Raw genomic sequence first — 17,056 nt, 5'->3', positions numbered from 1 at the left:
CGATTCCTGGTGATGAATCAGATCCACAAGTAGATTGCTTTCAACTTGAAGGAGAAATGCGGCATTGTGCCAGCTGAGAATTTGACCCATTCAGCTCATAGTCTATGTATCTAACACAAATTATCACAGCCACTTTATCAGACATATTTTGTTATGTGATCTAAATTGCATTCTTCTATTATAACCCTGACAACCAAGCCAGCAAACTCCTCTTTTCTCAAAACTGTGGGATCAACATGGAGCCAATCAAGGCTGACTTCAAAGTTTCACAACTCTTGCAATGGTACAAAGATGGGCACTGCCATAGGTACTCATAGTTCTGACTATCCTCAGCTTTAAAGAAAACTTGGTACCAATTGGATACCCCTGAACCTCAACTAATGTAGATGGATCCCAGTATGTTAAAAATCTTGTGTCTGGAAAAAAAAAAAGGCGTTTGATTAGATTGCATTTGTGCTTTTTTTTTTTTTAGATATGAAGCCATATTTTCAGGTCATCTTGTTCTGCAGTCAGCCTAAAGTGGATAAAGACCTGACCTGAACTTTCCACTTGCAAATTAATCAAGACTTACAGCATTATTGAACAGATTATTTTTCTGACAGAGATTCTGCAGCAGAGGGAAAGGTTAGTTTTGTGTTCTGCATGTGCTGACCTTGGAAGAGGAGAGACCTCACTAATTCAGCAGTGAGTAAAAGGAGCTAAAAGAAGAACAGGCAATTGCACAGGAAACAGAGTGTGGCCTCTACTCTTCCGGTGCAAAGAGCAATACACTGTCCTGGGCCTGCTGAAAGCAAAAGGTGCCCTGTGCTGCTGCTTCTGAAGCAGTCAGAGGAAAGAACTACATGCTGAAATCTGGCCTGAGCAGCCCACAGCACACTCTTCTGCACAGCAACAACTGGGAATCTTTCATCAGAAAAAATATTTCAGTTTGCTTTGTCCAGTATTTGTCTTTGCCAGGTGGAAAACTGAAGTAATGCTTGTGATCTAGGGTGTTTCACATGATTTACTTCTAACTGTGTCTGCAGGATTTCTCACTGTATTTGTCTCTGAGTGCTGTGTCTGCTATGACTTAGACCATTGCATTCCTCCTCTTCTGGATGCTAAATTCACAGGAGTACATATCCCCAATGCCAGGCCAGTTTCCTTCTGACTGCATGCTGATGTGCAATAATGGTCATATATGTTGGGTAGGGAATTGGCCGCATAGGGGAGAATTTGGCTTCCAAATCGCATTCTACTCACAGCAGTATTTGACATAAGAAAACAGCTGAGATGGCCAAAATGAAGTGCTTTGGGTAGAACAGCAAATCACAATGAAATAACCTGATTTCTTGAATGCCAAACATTTTGAACTTTTAGGGTTTTTAATGGCTCCACTGGCCCATAATTTCTTCCACATAAGGTGACACAACAGTATTTCCTGCAACAGGGAAATTCCAACTCTGAGCTAGCTGAGGTATGACAAAATATACCAACAGCATCAGAAGGATACCCTTAACCCACTGGGTAGGTTTTAATGTGGTATTTGAATCTTAGAACTCCACCAGATATTCTTTCAAAACTTAAAGTAACACAGCTGTTTTAATAGTTACTGCAAATTCCCCTATGGTTGTCCACATCTTCTCATAGGATGGGAAGACAGTCAGAGATCCTGTCCACTCTGCAGCATAGGCTCAGCCCTGCTGTGGCTTCCCGCTCTGCTGTTCACGTGTCTAGACGGGTTGTTGAATTCTGCTGCATACTGTTCAAGTGAGGACACTGAGATGAGGCTCAAAAGAGACACAGCTCCTGTGTGAATGCCTCATGGCTGTTGGCAGTGGGAAATAAAGCAGAGCAGTTACAAACATTTTTGGAGACTCTAACTTCTTGAACAACTGCAGATCATTACAAATGAGCTCATGGCCAGTCTCCAAGTTGTGCATAGCTTGTAATCTACTCCCCAGTATGTGAAGAAAGTTCCTAAATTGACAAAGCAAGCTCCTAGAGGATGGCATTTACTGGTCTATCTGCAAAAATGCATCCTGTTTGCAGGATAAGGGCTTAACGTGCATTTAGCGGTTGGCCTCAAGTCTAAGTAAGGCTTCCTCACACCAGAAAAGCTTAGCAGTGGCTCATGAAATTTACTGGAGCATCAGGAATTTGTAACATACAGCACAACTATTTTGCTTCTCCTCCTCAATTTAGGCAAAACTTTGTCAGAGCCAAATCAAGAGACATTTCTCAAAGACCCATTCCTAGAGTTTGCCATTAAACTGCTACAAGCTGAGACTTTGGAGTTATGGAGCTTGAAGTTAACCAAGAAACATACTGTACCTGTTATCAGTGCTGAAAATTTCACAGAACCTAATCAGCCCAATCTGAACACAGCTTATGGAGAGCTGTTAGCAAACACACTGACCATTACTGCTACCTCCACTCTATTACCACACTGACTGTATCATAAACCCTGCTCCTGTGATACCTGGGGAAAGACCAGTGAGGAGTATCATCACGGTAGGAGTGCTGTACCTGGGTTTCCCTGAGACATGGAGTCATAGATGAGTTTGCAGGACTTCAGTAAGATGCCAATCTTCTTTTCTGGGGAGTAGGCCTTGTGCATGGTTGTGAACTTGTGAAGGATCTTGTCCAGCACAACAGTTTCAGGTACACTGGTCGTTACACCTAGGTCAGTGGTAGTTGTGTTTTGTATCACAAGCTGGTTCTCTTTTAGCTGCTGTAAAGATCCATCTTTGTTGTGGATTTCTTTTAAGTAAGAATTGATGGCTTCTTTTAAAGGTTTCAGGACACATTTGTACAAAGCTGTCTCAGCAATCACATCTGCATGGAGAAGGGAGAACATAAAAATCCATTGTAAATAATCAACACTGGAGTAGAGGTGCCAGTAAGACTCCTAAAAAAACGTGGTTATTCATGCACTGTTGCATAGCTTTGAGCAGGAAACAGAACTTACACTTCAGAAAGTAAACATTTTATTACCAGTACTCACCAGAAGTCCTGGAAAGGCTCAAGGCCAGCATGAAAGACACCAACATTTGCTCAGAAGTCTCACCCTTCCTGCTCAAGTTACTCTAATTTACTGATATTTAAGTCAAATCTTATGCCACCTGTAGAAGAGGAAGTTGTGTGGGCTGAACGTTTGCTTAATATTCAGCAGGAGAGAAAAGGAAGCAGGAGAGACTGTGAGAAAGTGCCTTTTGTCTGCTGTCCAGACCCTAGAAACCAGTGGTAGGGCCAGCAGGAGTGCAAGGATCATTTGTAACCCCTGCACTGCGGCAAACAGGTCACTGCCAAATAAGTCCATCTGCACAGCCAGGGAGGAATGAAGCAGAAGGCATACAAAGTGTAACTATTTTAAGGATTCCAGTAAATCAGCCTGAGGCAGGAGGGATTTGAATGGTAAGTCTTGTGTGGTGGCAATCCCTGTCCTCTTCAGGAGCAGACAGACACCTCCTAGGCTGGCAGAGCTGCACTGTCCTGATAAGGAACTGCAGATGAGCAGTGCAGGATCTAATGAAGCATGTCTGTGTGAAGGTGAGGTAATCCTTGCACTCACACAGCTCTGCCAAGCAGAGAAAGGACACTTGTTTCTGATTCCTTTCCACCTTCCCTAAACAAGATTAATGACAGACTTCCCTGTGCTGAAAATTCCTCTGTCTCCAAGAAAGGTGTTACTAGGGTAAATATTGTAGGTCTTACACGAAGTGCGTGAGAAGTGAAACAGCAGCTCCTCTCTCTGAGGTATGTCAGAGGTTGGCACAGGTTCACTCTGCCAGAGAGGCTGCAGGGCCACCTGAAGCCTTTGCTGGGTGAGAAGGAAGCCAGCAGGGGTTGCTGAGACCAGCAGCTGATCACCTCTGGATCCCAACACGTAATGGAGCGGCAGGTATCTTGGGCACCCAAGTCTACGAGACGTGGTGGTTGGCCATGTTCTGAGCTGGGGGTCTTCCAGCTCCCATTTTTCTCTGGGCCAGTTTACGAAGCTCATAAATAGCTCGGCATTGGTTCTCAGGTTCTCAGTAAACAGTTTTAAGTCAAAAGAGTGTGAGAGTACGTGTATAAATGCTTTTTCTGGCTGTACTGGAGGATCGAGATCCTGCAGCCCTAGTGTGTTCCCACATGGATGTATGTTAAACTTAGGCCAGTTCATACTTTTGAGCAAGGAGGGAATTGGCACATAATTCCTCACAGCACGTTGAAGAAACACCCTCAAGTGGCTGAAAGGACTATTTTTTCCTCCCCAAAGGCAATTAATTTATTTAGCATAGAGACATGAATGCTGCATTTTTGGGGCCAGCAGAGGTCTTGGAACAGGCAGCTCTTCCCTGCCTCAAGGCTGAGTTGTGCAGTCCTGGATCAAGTGATTCCTCTAGCCTGCCACTCCAAATGGTTGCAGTCTGTGCCTCCTCATGGAATAGTAACCAGCCCTCTATCTGTACACCACGAGCAAGGAGCTCTCCATCCTCATCACGGAGCCTGGGGAAGGGGGCCAGGGGAATGGGACAGTGCAAGGGCTTGTCATGCAGAGCACAGCTTTTGGTGCATGTGTCCATACCTATATATACGTATGCATATTTTTACACATGCATATGCGTATCCACATACATATATATGTCTCACATACACAAACACGTATCTCTTCTACTTAAACTCATTCTCTCAAAAAATTCAGAATAGAATTTTCCCCCTTGTTGGACTCCTAGTTTTTAGAGCTGCTTCTCCAAATGCTGGAACAGCAGAGCAGACTTCAATTCAACCCCTCAGATTTATAATTTCTGTAAAACAGAACCTGTGTCCATATTATCTCATTTCCCTCCTTACCTTCCCAAAACCAGCCCAAGAACTAGCAAAGTACAAATACATACCTAATTGCTCGTCAGTGTAGGCAGCTGGATCTATCAGAGATTTCAGCTCGGTGCTCTGCACTAGGTAACTCTTCAGCTGCGTCATCATCATTCGGATTTCTTGTAACATCTCTGTGCTGGAGCTCTGCTTTGCCATCATCTCCAGACTGTACACTCTGTAGTCTTGCACCAGGTTGCCAAAGTATGAGTCCTTATCCTGTGCCAGCTCCACTATCTTTTTCTGCAGCTTTCTATCATTAGACAAAAAAACTGTGAAGACGTTGGACAGGCTGACAAAAGACAACCTGTTCTTGGCCTTGCCCAAGATCATGGAGCGTGTCTTTTTAGTAGACAAAGTACCCAGCATCTCCAGGTCATCCTCGGTGCTGCTGGTGGAGTAGGAGTCTGGTTCAGATGCTGATGTCTGGGCTGCAGCACTGCCTCCCAGGCCTTCCAGGGACAAGTGTGAGCCCTTCAGTTCAGCTGAGTTCACAGACTTGTGGCCATGTCCCTGTTCGGTCTCAGCATTGGTGCCAGTGGCAGCGCCTGCTGCTGATGCTGAGCTGCCTGTGCCCTGAGCCTGAGCTGTGGCTGCAGGCTGCTCCACCACTGTTATGTGATTTGACTGGCAGGAGCTGAGGACCCGCGGTGCCTGGGAAAGCCTCTTCCTTCTGGGTGGTGGGATAGGAGGCAACTTTCCTTTCTCAGTGGCATCACTTCGTACCTCAGGCATGGACTCCTTCTCTGCAGGTTCGGGCTTTGCCTCCTGAAACTGCGACACAGCCTGCTCAGGAACCTCTCCAGGCATTTCTGCAGCCTTGCTGCACGACAGCCTTTTACCTTCGCTTTGTGTATCCAGCTCTTGTTTTTCTTCAGCCTGTTCCCCTTTTGGTGTTTCACAACTTGCAGGCTTACCCGTGCAGTTCTCCTCTGCAGCCCTCTCAGATGGCCGCCTCCGCGGGGGCACAGCAGGCTGGGGGCCCTTCTTGAGGCTGCCGGCTGATGGCTCCTTGTCAGAGCAGCTTTGCTTCCCTTCCTCACCATCACCGCCCACGGTTTTCATTTCCTTGATGCTCTTGCCCAGTGGCTGAAGAAGCTGTGCTTCTTCACAGGCCGTCATGGGTTCCCGTGGGAGCTTCAGGGAAGACTTCTTCTGCCCGTGAGAGTGTGGAGGGGGCGGTGGGGGGCGGCGGGGTGATGTGGTGGTGGCAGCGGGCAGGCTGGAGCACACAGCATGGCCCTTGGGAGGAGGTGAGTCTGGAGGAAAAGGATTACTGCACTCTTCTATAAAAATAGGATTCACGAACCACAGCCTGTCATTTCCTATTGACAGCTCAATTTCACATGAGCAGTGGTTTGTGCTACTTGCGACACACTGGGTAGATCTCAAACCGTCTGCCTGGGCCGTGCTGAGGGCAGAGTCTGCTGCAGGGTGGGATAACGCCTCTGTGCTCATTCTGTGGTTTAAAGAGGAATCCCAAAAGTCTGACAAAAATCAAGAAAAGAGAGGGAAGGAAAAGAAGAATGAAAAAAAACTCCTGTAGAAAATTTTAACTGCTAACTGTAGGTGGAAGTCCTACATTTGTTAAAAGAAATAGTACACTTCTTTCACATCTCTGCACAAAACAGTGTGAAAAAAGGGCTGATACTTTGCACATGTGAGATACTTCAAACCAGAGGATGATATCAGAATGGTCACCACAGGAATTATTCTTGGCAATTTTTGGACACTCTTCTAGTGAGAGCTATTCATGCTGTCCTAAGTGAGCAGAAAGGTACAGCAGTAAATATGCCTATTTGAGCAAAAGAGTCTATGGTTTGCTTAGTGATCACTGCCCAAATTGCAGAGACAGTGGGTGAAGACTGCGGGAAGGTGCAGCTTCCCTCTTGTGGGCTGCAGGAAGCTGTGGGGCTGGGACCTGCAGCCTGGATCCAACATCTGCTGGAAGCACCAGGAGCATCAGCTGAAGTTCCACAGTATGTTCACATAGCAGATCCTGGTCTGCATAGAGCTCTGATCCCACTTTACTCTACAACCCAACCAGAAATATATGACTTTGCTATATCATTTAATATTACTTTGACTGATAACATTTATCTTGAACTTCTGCAATTCAGATAATCATTGTCCATGCCCAGTCCCTGTTTTGCACCTTGCCTCAAGATCGCCCACCTGCAGGTATAAGAGAGGAAAGATGTGCAAAAGACTGCATATGTATGAGGGTTTATATTGAAGGACTACAGAACAGTATGTTGGTACCATCAGCTGTGACTGGGAAAGGAAGATGATTCAGATGCCAGATGTCATTTCCATACATTACAAACCTCTTATTAGAATTTGTTTTTCAATAAATTGTTTTAAAACATTTTGAAGTGTTTTTATGCCTTCTGAACAGTTTCAGTACATATTTAAGCTTTTTCCCTTCCTCCAGAGCTGTGTTTTCAAGCCTTTCTGGTCCGATTGCATATAATCATTCCTTGAGCTGCTAATTCAGCATCCTTTCCTGGAAACAGTGTTTGCAGTTTCCTGCAAACTGTGTTTTCTGACCAACTAAAAGGGGAAAACTTCTAAGGGTATTCCCTGGATGAGAACATGGGGAAAATGTGAAATCCTGGAAACACAGAGATGCAGATAACTAGAGTACTCCGGCATGCCTGGTGTCAAGCTTGCAGCTTTGTAAGGGTTAGATACTAGCTCTTCCATTTTTATCCAGCTGAAATTGTTGAGTTATCCTTTCTCAGCCCAGGCTGTTATCCATGGTTAATTCAAATTTAAGAACACCACGTCTTCTCTGGGAGGTTGAGTTTTTCATTCTCTCTCACCGTGAGAGGGAGGAGAGAAAAGAAACTTAAAATGAAATGTTACCAGGAACAGCAGCTCTTGGGAACAGACATACAGATGCAACACCAGCATGCTGCCAAGCCCCTCACATCCGACACTGTCTGGGTCACGATTTCCTTTAAATGCCCTAAATCCTCTGTGTATCAGCAAATACCGGGCAGTGGAAGTCAGTATATAATGCTGCAGAATCTCCTGGGCTGAGGAAATGGTGAGTAAGCCAATCCACAAAAGGGAAGTTGGTTACTTTTCTCAGTAGAGGCCAAGGATAAAATGCTGTGAAGCGAATGTGATGCTCCACTCAGCCTGACAGGGTCCAAATGTGGCTGTGGTGGTATTACCAAGGGTTACACAGCTGCTTCACAGAGGTGCTCCCTAGCCAGGCCACGCTGTAGGCATTCTGATACTTCTGTTGCTGTCCTGGTTCTTCCCTTAGCTTACACTCAGGAGGGCCGATTAAGAAGTTATTTGAAGACTTTGAAGACTTTGGCACTTCTATGAAGATGCTCTCTGTGCACTGCAATCATGCTAATTCTTCTGGTAAAACACTTTCTGTACCAGAAAAGTCAAGGCTGGAGGACCTGCAGTATATCCTCTTTGACAATATATGTTGCAACCAGATCCTCTGTGGAACAATTCAGCTTGCAGGTAAACATCTTATTTTCACTTCTCAACCTCCCGCTGTCCCCCCATCAATTTGAAATAAATAAAAATCACCGTATTAGAATTTCAAGCAATGCTGAGTTCCCTTTTGGAGAGTCACACTGGGAAACATGCACTGTTTCATTGTATGACATTTTGTTCCAGCGAACAGCACCATTCTTTACTCCATCTTCTGGCCTCACCGAGGCAGCATGATATCCCAAAAAACTACCATCGTTTCCCAGAAAATCTCTACACAACATTTTTTCTCACTTGTCAGAAACTTCTCTGGCATGCACTGCCCTGTGGCTGACAAACCTGCAGCCATTGCCACTTTTATGACTACCAGTGTACAGGACAGAAGAGGGCTACAACTAACACTGCTTCAGTGCATGTGCTTCAGTTAATCTTTCCTTTCAGAAGCTGCTGGAGATTGTTGCCAGAAACACGACCTTCTCTGTTGGTCAGATTATTTACAGAGAAGGTTGGACAATCATGATGTGCTTCGTGTTTTAATCCAAAAGTTTACATTTGCTATAACCATAAAAATCAGTAATAAGTTTGCAGCTTATTTCAAATTGCTGGTTGAACACCCATATTTAAAAATTGGAACATACTCAAAATAGAGGATGCTGAGGGTGTCAGAGGCAAATCTGCTTGGCCAAATTCAACGAAGCTGGCTGAACTGAAACCAGAGGGGTTTGCCCATCCATTCTGGGAGATCTAATGCAGAAGATTCTAAAATAGATCCCGAAAGCCCCAAGGTGTTCTTTTGAGTATCTCTGAGTGAGCTAACGCTTCTGCTTCCAGCATTGCTTCATTGTTCTCAACAGCTCAGTGAAAACTGAAATGCAAAGGAACATAAGAGACACTTTTTGACTGTAATAGCCATCTCAACTGGAGTGCAGTTAATGGGAAGAAATAGGAAGGAGAGCTTTTAGTTAACAGAACTGCATTTCCCAACTCCATAGCTGCACACTTCTGATCTAAAATTTGCTCATTTGGTGCTGTCTCTAAAAATAATATTCTGTGTCACATTAACATGAGGCAGGAGAACATGCTGGGATGCTACACACTTCTCTACCAGCTAGAAAATCACTGATAGGAAGTAGAAATACCAAAATACAAAAACACTGCACTTCCGTCAGCTCTGTCTGCATGTATCCAAAGGGGAAATTACAAAGGTGTTTTCCTCTTTTTGTATACCCCTGATGTCAACTACTTAAAGTGTGTGTAAGCTATCCTAAGAGGCTGTGCCACCTGTTCCAGCTGCTGAAATTCATGCCCTAACTTATGCAATAGGAGTCTCAGTCTCTGCAGTCTCTTCTATACACTCTGCATAGAAGCCCAAGTGTAGTGACATGGCCTTTTTTTCTCAGTGTGCTTCCATAGAGACAACAAAGGTCTTCCCACTCATATTCAGGCTTCCTCACCTGTTCTGAAGACAACAGCTTATCTATTCATCTTTGCATTGTGTCTGTGGGAGGCACTGTAGTTGTCACAAGCCTCGGAGAAACCCAGGCAGCTTTGAGGGACTTACCTATCCCCAGACTAGAGATAATTTCAAGATCTTGAAAGCTACGGGCTTCTAATATTGCTTGTGGTAGCTTCAGGGTGAAGGGTAGCAAATCCCTGTAAAAAAAAGAAACATAGCAAAAAACCAGTGGAAGAATAAATCCCTCAATTGCTAGGAACTCCAGATTTCACCATTGCTTTAATGATAGAATTGGCTCATGATTTCAGTCCCATTCTGAAAGGTACTGAATGTCGCCAGAGCCCAGCAAAGAATCGTGTGCACTGTGCACTGTGCCAACCTGGGCTGCTCTGAGTGCAGAAGCACTCCCAGCTTCCACTTGCCAGCTCCTGCAATGATGCCATGTGCCCCACTGCTGGGGCTTCCTCCTCTGAAAGTAGCAAATACCATGTTAGGGGACACCACAGGGTTAATAATAACTTCCCATACAAATAGATGCAGTTTCTCAGAGGATGATAACTGGCTTTCATTAAAACGCACCTTGGATCTGAAACAATTTAGTGGAGCTTTCAGGCTGGCAGTGAACTGCTTATATTTGCCCCTTGCCCAGTGCCAATTTGCTAAACCTCTTCCTACCTCAGTTAAAAAAAAAAAAAAAAAGGTAACTATAGTCCCCATAATGTATCAATAGACCAGGGATATTCGACATAAACAGATTTTAACCCTTCTTTTTTTTTCATGACAGATACCAACAGATACCAGGTTTAAAAGAGGAAGAGGATTTCCACAGACCTTCTCCTTTCTTTGTTATTGTTGTATGCATGAGTCGTTTGTGGGTGTTTTTTGTTGTTGGTTTTTTTTTTTTTTTTGGAAAACCACATCTAAAATCAGGAAATATGAAGACATTAAGCTAATAGGAAAACAAATGTGATTTTATTTACAGGGTAGGCAGCATTCAAACAAGCCTGTTGCTTATAGGTGTAATTTTTGTGATGTAAGGTAGTTTAGTCATCACGGAAGAACAAGCCAAACATTCCTTTGGAAGGAGCCTGAGAGGCCTGATAATCTGTTTCCAGCTATTTGTAGCTGAGCGTTTACTACAGCCCTGAGAGCAGCCTCTCCACTCATTATTACGGAGAGCTTCTACAAGCTGCCAGGGAAGAGCAAGGCAGAGCCAAAGCAGTGTTTTTATTCCCTGTTTCTGTCAGGAAATGACTCCCCACTCGTCTTGTCTTTCAAAAGCACGCTAAGAAATAACTTGAACTGTCAGAATACGTATTTGGCATTCAGCAGTGACAGGAACTGATAGAAAAGCTTTTCTGGTTTTCTTGGATTCATTCTCAATCCATGATCCTCTCTGCAGGAAAGCAGAGGTGAGCAGATTCTTCCCTCCCACAGGCCATTTGAATGGAAATGCTCCATTCCTGTACGCTCCCTTGCTAAGACAAAAATCATCTGTGTGGGGCTCAGGGTACTTTCTGCCTATTCTGTAGGGTTTATATCTATCTAGATATCTAAATGACTTTTCACTGACCAGCTTGGCTCCATGGGTGCAGCAGGAGCGCTGCTCCGGCAGTAGAACATAGCTGGCTGCAGAGGCAGCCCCCAGAATAGTGCAAGTCTCTGGCTGGGTAAGCTGAGCATGCTGCATCATATCATAGATAGAGCACTGCTACTGTGTAAGCTGAACAAGACACTCACACAACTGCCCTGTAAGCATATCCTGAGTCTACTCCTCTTACACTGAAACAACTGTTTTAAGAGTTATCTAAGTCGTTTTAAGGAAGACCAAAGGATTATGTCCAGCTCAAAACCAGGCCTGCTAAAGCAGGGACAGACCAGGCAGGGTGTGCAGGTACTGCTGCAATGTGCTTGGCACAGACACGCAGATTAGATGAGCCTGCAGACACTCAGTTTTAATTACACAGAGGGACTCATCAGCTGGTGATCAAACCTTACTCTAATAAGGATGACTGCAAAGGTCTTTCTCATCTCCATACCCACTACACTTGGTATTGCACTGAGTGAGCATGCAAGGTCTGCTCTATATCACTTCACATTTTTTGGTTAAAGAACTGGATTTTTTTAGAAGAACTCTCCTTGGGAGTACCAGAAGAGGTGACTAAGTGCTTTGAGTCTCCTGTTTGAGACTCTCCAACAATCCCAGGCAGCCCACTTAGCAGGTTGGAACTCCATTATCTGTAGGGTCACTTCCAGCCTAAGCTGTTGTATTTTTCCACGAACAGTCAGCCAGCAGGCTGACCAAGTCACTGCCAGGTGCGTGTAGATGTTCCTGGCTCACCCGGGAACCTTCTGCCAGCCTGTCCTGGGCCTGGCTCCTTTACGGATGCAGCTCCATTGCCTTCTCTCAGACAGAGCTTCCAGCAAACTCATGGACAGAGGTGGTTGTGCTGTTGGAAAGGCATGTGGGCAAAGGCAATCCAGAGGGGAGAATGGAAGCAGTGAATCCAACTCACCTACTGACACAGTAGAAGGCAACCAGCTTGAAGACATCCTCGAATACAAGGACAGATCCTTCGAGATACAGGACTGATGAAAAACAAAAAAGATAGTCAGCAACTGTATTCTTTAAGCTGAAGGGTGAAGAAAGTTGGGTGGGTTTATTTCACACATCTTACACTCTGTGATTGCCCAGCCTTTGCACTGAATAATAAGGAGCGTAAGGAAGTGGCTTCAGACAGCCAAGCACAAGGGTGTTCTTTGGGGAAACACAGCCTGGTTCCCTGAATGGTTGCCTCAAGATGTTGGAGCATTGTGACAGTAACAGAAACAATGGGGAGAAACAACAGGTCACAGCCTAGTGCTTAATTACAAGTCCACTTATACCCAAGGAACTGGAGATCTTCTGTGTGTATGGGCTATCTTGCAGGTCTCCATGCTGCAATCTGTTTTGGTCTGAATAGACAAAAATGCACTGGTGTTATCTCTCCTGTCTTCTCCCTCCTTTGTGTTACATAGCAACAGCACTTTCCTCCAGGTGGCAAAATAGAACCCACAGCATGCTGCAGAGCTTCCTGAGATGACCTTCCTTGGAGAAGCACACTATGGAATTGTGCAGGCCAAATTTCACATTGTTACACAGATTTGGGCTGCTAAACTAGAAAAAAAGTTCCCTGAGCAGTGGAGAAAAGTTCACGCTGACAGATAACCCAGGGCAGGCAGAAAATGATGGATCTGCAGGCTCCATCTGCAGCACCCATCCTTGCACCTGCAACCTGTATCCTGCACTGCAGCTGCCTCGCACTGCCCTTGGCTCTGCTTCCTGGGCTGCAGCTCAGCTGTGGGCATCGACCTCAGCTGTGGTGTCAGCTTCTTCAGTGTCCATGAGTCACAGCCCTGGGACTCCTGAGCACAGTCTCCAGCTCACTGCCCTGCATGGTTACCAGTTCCTCTAAAAAGTGAGATGCCTTCAGCATCTGTGGAAGGGGAGACATTCATCTGTCTCCCACTCCACCTGTGGGTGGGCAGAGAGACACTTGTCCCACGAGCAGAGATTCCCATAGGGAGGAAATGCTCAAGCCTTGTCCCTTTTGTTCAGCCTCACAGCTCATTCCCCAAACAAGGCATTTCCTTCTTTTACTTCTCCCTTTGTCCTAGCCCAGGCCCTGTAGGTTCCCATTTTGTGCTGACTATAACAATGCAGGCATTTTTTGTAAGGCACAGTTCTCAGAAGTTGTTCTTAACACCAGTGTGTGCTGGATCAGCATGAAGGGATCAGCCTTGCTGTGAGCACTCAGACCATAGCAATGTGGGTTTTCAAATGTACTTTGGGAAAAACAATCCTTTTCCCTTACATTTCTCTCACAACTGGGAAAAAAATGCCTGGCAAGTTTTTTGGTTTTTTTTCTTTTTGGTTTAGTAAGAGACATGCTGCAGTCAGGGATTTTCATTAAACATCTACAAAAAGCAATTTCAATCGTTTGAAATACATCTGCTTTGCAGCTCTAACACAGGAAACTAAAATAAAGACAAAAAACTCAGTGCTGTTCCAGAGAACTAACCAAAACCCAAGAGTCTCTGAACTCACTCAAACTTCCAGCGATTAAAGAAAGCTCTTTGTGCAGACACCGGTTCTAAGGACTGTGTTCTGTGAAGAACCACATGTTCACTTTGGCATCCCAAGTTGCAGGTGGATGTAAGCTGCACCTGTTTGTGTTTACAAACATGAGCAGATTGTTCAGATTTGGACCAGTGATTGTTTCTGTGCCAGAAAACTGTCATTTAGGAGCCTGAATTTTAACCAAAAGATTAGATCAAGCCCCTCAGCGACTGAGGAGCATCCACATAAAAATGCCTTGTCACTTTACTGTTACAACTTCTTCCATATTTAGTTAAACAGCACTAAACACCACTAATGACCAGGCACTATACAGCCAAAGCAGCCTAATGATAAAAGAATTCATGGTACAGAGACCCAAAGGGCTCTTCTAACTGCTGGGCACAGACTCAGGGCTCCCTGTGGAGAGGATAGGCAGGGAGGTGTTGGTGCTTTTCACTGGCTGAGGACACACTGTGAGGAGCTGGGAATGCTTCTCTGACATGAGCACTGCTGCTTAGGGAGGAATCATGGCACTATCACGTAAAGGAACTTAGGACTTTTGCCAAAGCTACAAGCAGCCACTTTTCTGCTAGCCTGGTGTAATCCTGCTGAAAGCTGCAGGCACAAAATTCATCCTTCTTGGGCTCACAAAATACACCCAGAGCACACAAAGAACAAAAAAACCTCTACCACTCACCAAGCGGCAAGATGACAAGAACATGATGAAAGCAATAGCAAACAGAGGGTGGGTTCAGTGAGCCAGACGTTCACAATCTTAGAATGGCTTAGGTTGGAAGGGACCTTAATGATAATTGAGTTCCCACTTCCTGCCGTGGGCTGGCTGCCTGCCCACCAGCTCAGGCTGCCCACGGCCCCATCCAACCTGGCCTTCAACACCTCCAGGGATTGGGCATCCACAGCTAACCTGGGCAGCCTGTGCCGCTGCCTCATCACTCTCTGAGAGAAGAGTTTCCTCCTAACATCTAGCCCACATCTCCTCTCTTATAGTTTCAAGACATTCTCCCTTGTCCTGTCACAATTTGATTATGTAAAAAATTGCTCACCTTTCTGCTTATAAGCTCTCATCAAGTACTGGAATGTCTCAGTGAGGTCTCCCCAGAGTCTTTTCTTCTTCAAGCTAAACAAGCCCAGCTCCCTTAGTCTTTCTTCAGAGGAGAGATGCTCCAGCCCTTGTCAAGGGATTTTAAATTCTACCTACTTAGAAGCACACTGAAAGAAGTCACCTCCAGGAAAACAAAGATGAAATATGGAGATGAGTGTTCAGTTTTGAGTAGGCAAAAATAAAGTTATGACAATGGTAATATCTTGGGGGTGATGAAAGCATTAATAGCATACATTAATGTTTCTTTGTTGACTCTGCTCTGTTTTCTGCTCTTTGCTTACTCAGTAAGTAAGCAGGACAAGGCCAGGTTATGAACTGCTATAAATAGTTGTGACTGATTCATCTTTCCTTTCACTTCACCAGCATACTCTTTAGAATGTCACCTTTTTACACTGACTAGAATTTGTCCACAAGTTTATTTTTCTTGTTAGCTCCCCATCATTTCTCTGTTGAGATGATGTTTTTGAGTCATACTGTCCCTGGGCATTCTGCCTTCCTCTTCCCTTTGATTTTTCCCTGCAGATTTGCATTTGCCAGTCCCGTTGTTCTGGTCACATGGACAATTTCCTCTCTTCTTACTGCTTATGCAGGCTCATGGGACCCAATTACCTCTGCTTCTTCTTCTCTAATGGAGCTCTTAGTCCCATTCACTGCTTTTGATTTCTGTGTAACCCTTCAGAGGCATCTGAATTCAAAGATTTGAGTTCCATATTTAATAGCAGTTGTGTTGACATGTGCTGACATGGGACTGCTGAGAACACAACTGTCTCTGAAGTCTTGCCTCCATGTGCTTGAGATCTATCTCTTATTTTTCCAGATTCTGGAAACTATGAGATTTGCTATCATGGGAATGATTCCATATTTTAATCACTCTTCTAAAATTTAAGATGATAACTCCACAGTCTTTTAACCATACCTCTCACTGGTGTTTCCTTTGATGTCCCTTGCTTGATGCCCTTGTTGCCATGTCATGCCTTGCACTGACTTGGCAACAAACAACTCTGGCTGGCTTTCCTGCTTGTCCTGCTGCCTTCAACCCTTCTCCTCCTTCTGGGAACACAGGATCACTCCAAGGCAGAGGGTACCAACCATCCTTCCAGACTCTGATGTTCCTGTGCCTCCAGGGTAAGTCATAAACATGGCTGGTGGCAGGAGCAGATGCACAGACCCTTGCAGAACTGTCTTGCTTTACTGAAATAAAGCATGACATAACAACTTCACATCATTTCTCTGGCTCCCTGAGACTTTCTGTCTCTTATTCATGCACTAGGTGGTGGTGGTATTAAGTGAAAGAGTTTTAGCTAGAGGGCAGAACATTTAGATTACATTGGCAGAAGTTACGGTGTTCATGATGTCTTTCTGCAACAGCTCTGTCTGCAAGTTCCTTTTTGTGTCCCTGACACTGCTTCTTGTTTTAATTTTTGAAGACTTTCTCATAGGTAGCATGTGATCTGTTTTCTTGAAGGCACTGTCAATACTTATCTGTTTCAAGGCCTTTTCATCTTCACTGCTTCTTTCATTTTTTCCATGTCTAAGATGCATTCTTTTCTCTGTTACACAGTTCTAGACTGTCTTGTGCAACCCAGACCTAATTTGTCTTTCTTGTCTTTCCTAGTAACTCCTTCATGAAGCTGTTGGCTGTTTTTCTGTCTTGCTGTGTTTTCTTTTTTTTTTTCCTCAACAAGAAAGAGCAGAAACTTCACTGTTTTGGACTTCTTCCAGAGTCTTCTGTTGTGCATCCAACTAATGCTTTCTCATAGGATTACAATGTTATGGTATCCTACAGAGTTTAATCTATTTTGGCCATGATGGAAAAACTCACTGCTGGTGGCAGTTCCTGTGAAATTGAAGCTAATGAATTATGAAAATGATAAAGTGTTAATGAGCTTGGGTCCAGAGTCTAAGAACAATCTGCCTTTCAACTTTGTTCCTCACAAGATATAACTGTAAGAATCAGAATGAAATTTTGAATATGCAGTGCAAAAAAAAAAGAAGGTGTGAAATGCAGGCCTCCACAGTTTTCTCACACCAAAGCTGAATGGAGTGAAGGGGATGCTTTGCAAAGTGCACAGTTTCA

At 44.6% G+C, this 17,056-nt stretch overlaps 1 protein-coding gene across 5 annotated transcripts in view; it reads right to left on the bottom strand.

Moving 5' to 3' along the window:
* Positions 1-17,056, bottom strand: part of RIN3 (Ras and Rab interactor 3) — a 59,790-nt gene that overhangs the window by 13,758 nt on the left and 28,976 nt on the right. For 3 of the 5 annotated variants that reach the window (XM_052696755.1, XM_052696757.1, XM_052696756.1), the window contains exons 4-7: positions 12,274-12,346; positions 9,863-9,954; positions 4,863-6,326; positions 2,509-2,817 (exon numbers count right to left, since the gene is read on the bottom strand). In XM_052696755.1, the coding sequence (XP_052552715.1) occupies positions 2,509-2,817; positions 4,863-6,326; positions 9,863-9,954; positions 12,274-12,346 (1,938 nt within the window). Of the gene's footprint in view, positions 1-2,508; positions 2,818-4,862; positions 6,327-9,862; positions 9,955-12,273; positions 12,347-14,920; positions 15,101-15,895; positions 16,161-17,056 lie in introns of those variants that run through there. The other 2 variants (XM_052696758.1, XM_052696759.1) reach the window with 2 other exon arrangements.

The sequence above is a fragment of the Tympanuchus pallidicinctus genome, unplaced genomic scaffold (assembly GCF_026119805.1).
Source record: "Tympanuchus pallidicinctus isolate F22 unplaced genomic scaffold, pur_lepc_1.0 scaffold3, whole genome shotgun sequence".
Lineage (NCBI taxonomy): Eukaryota > Metazoa > Chordata > Aves > Galliformes > Phasianidae > Tympanuchus > Tympanuchus pallidicinctus.
Note: the sequence above shows the minus strand (reverse complement) of the source record. Positions and strands in the feature narration are given on the sequence as shown.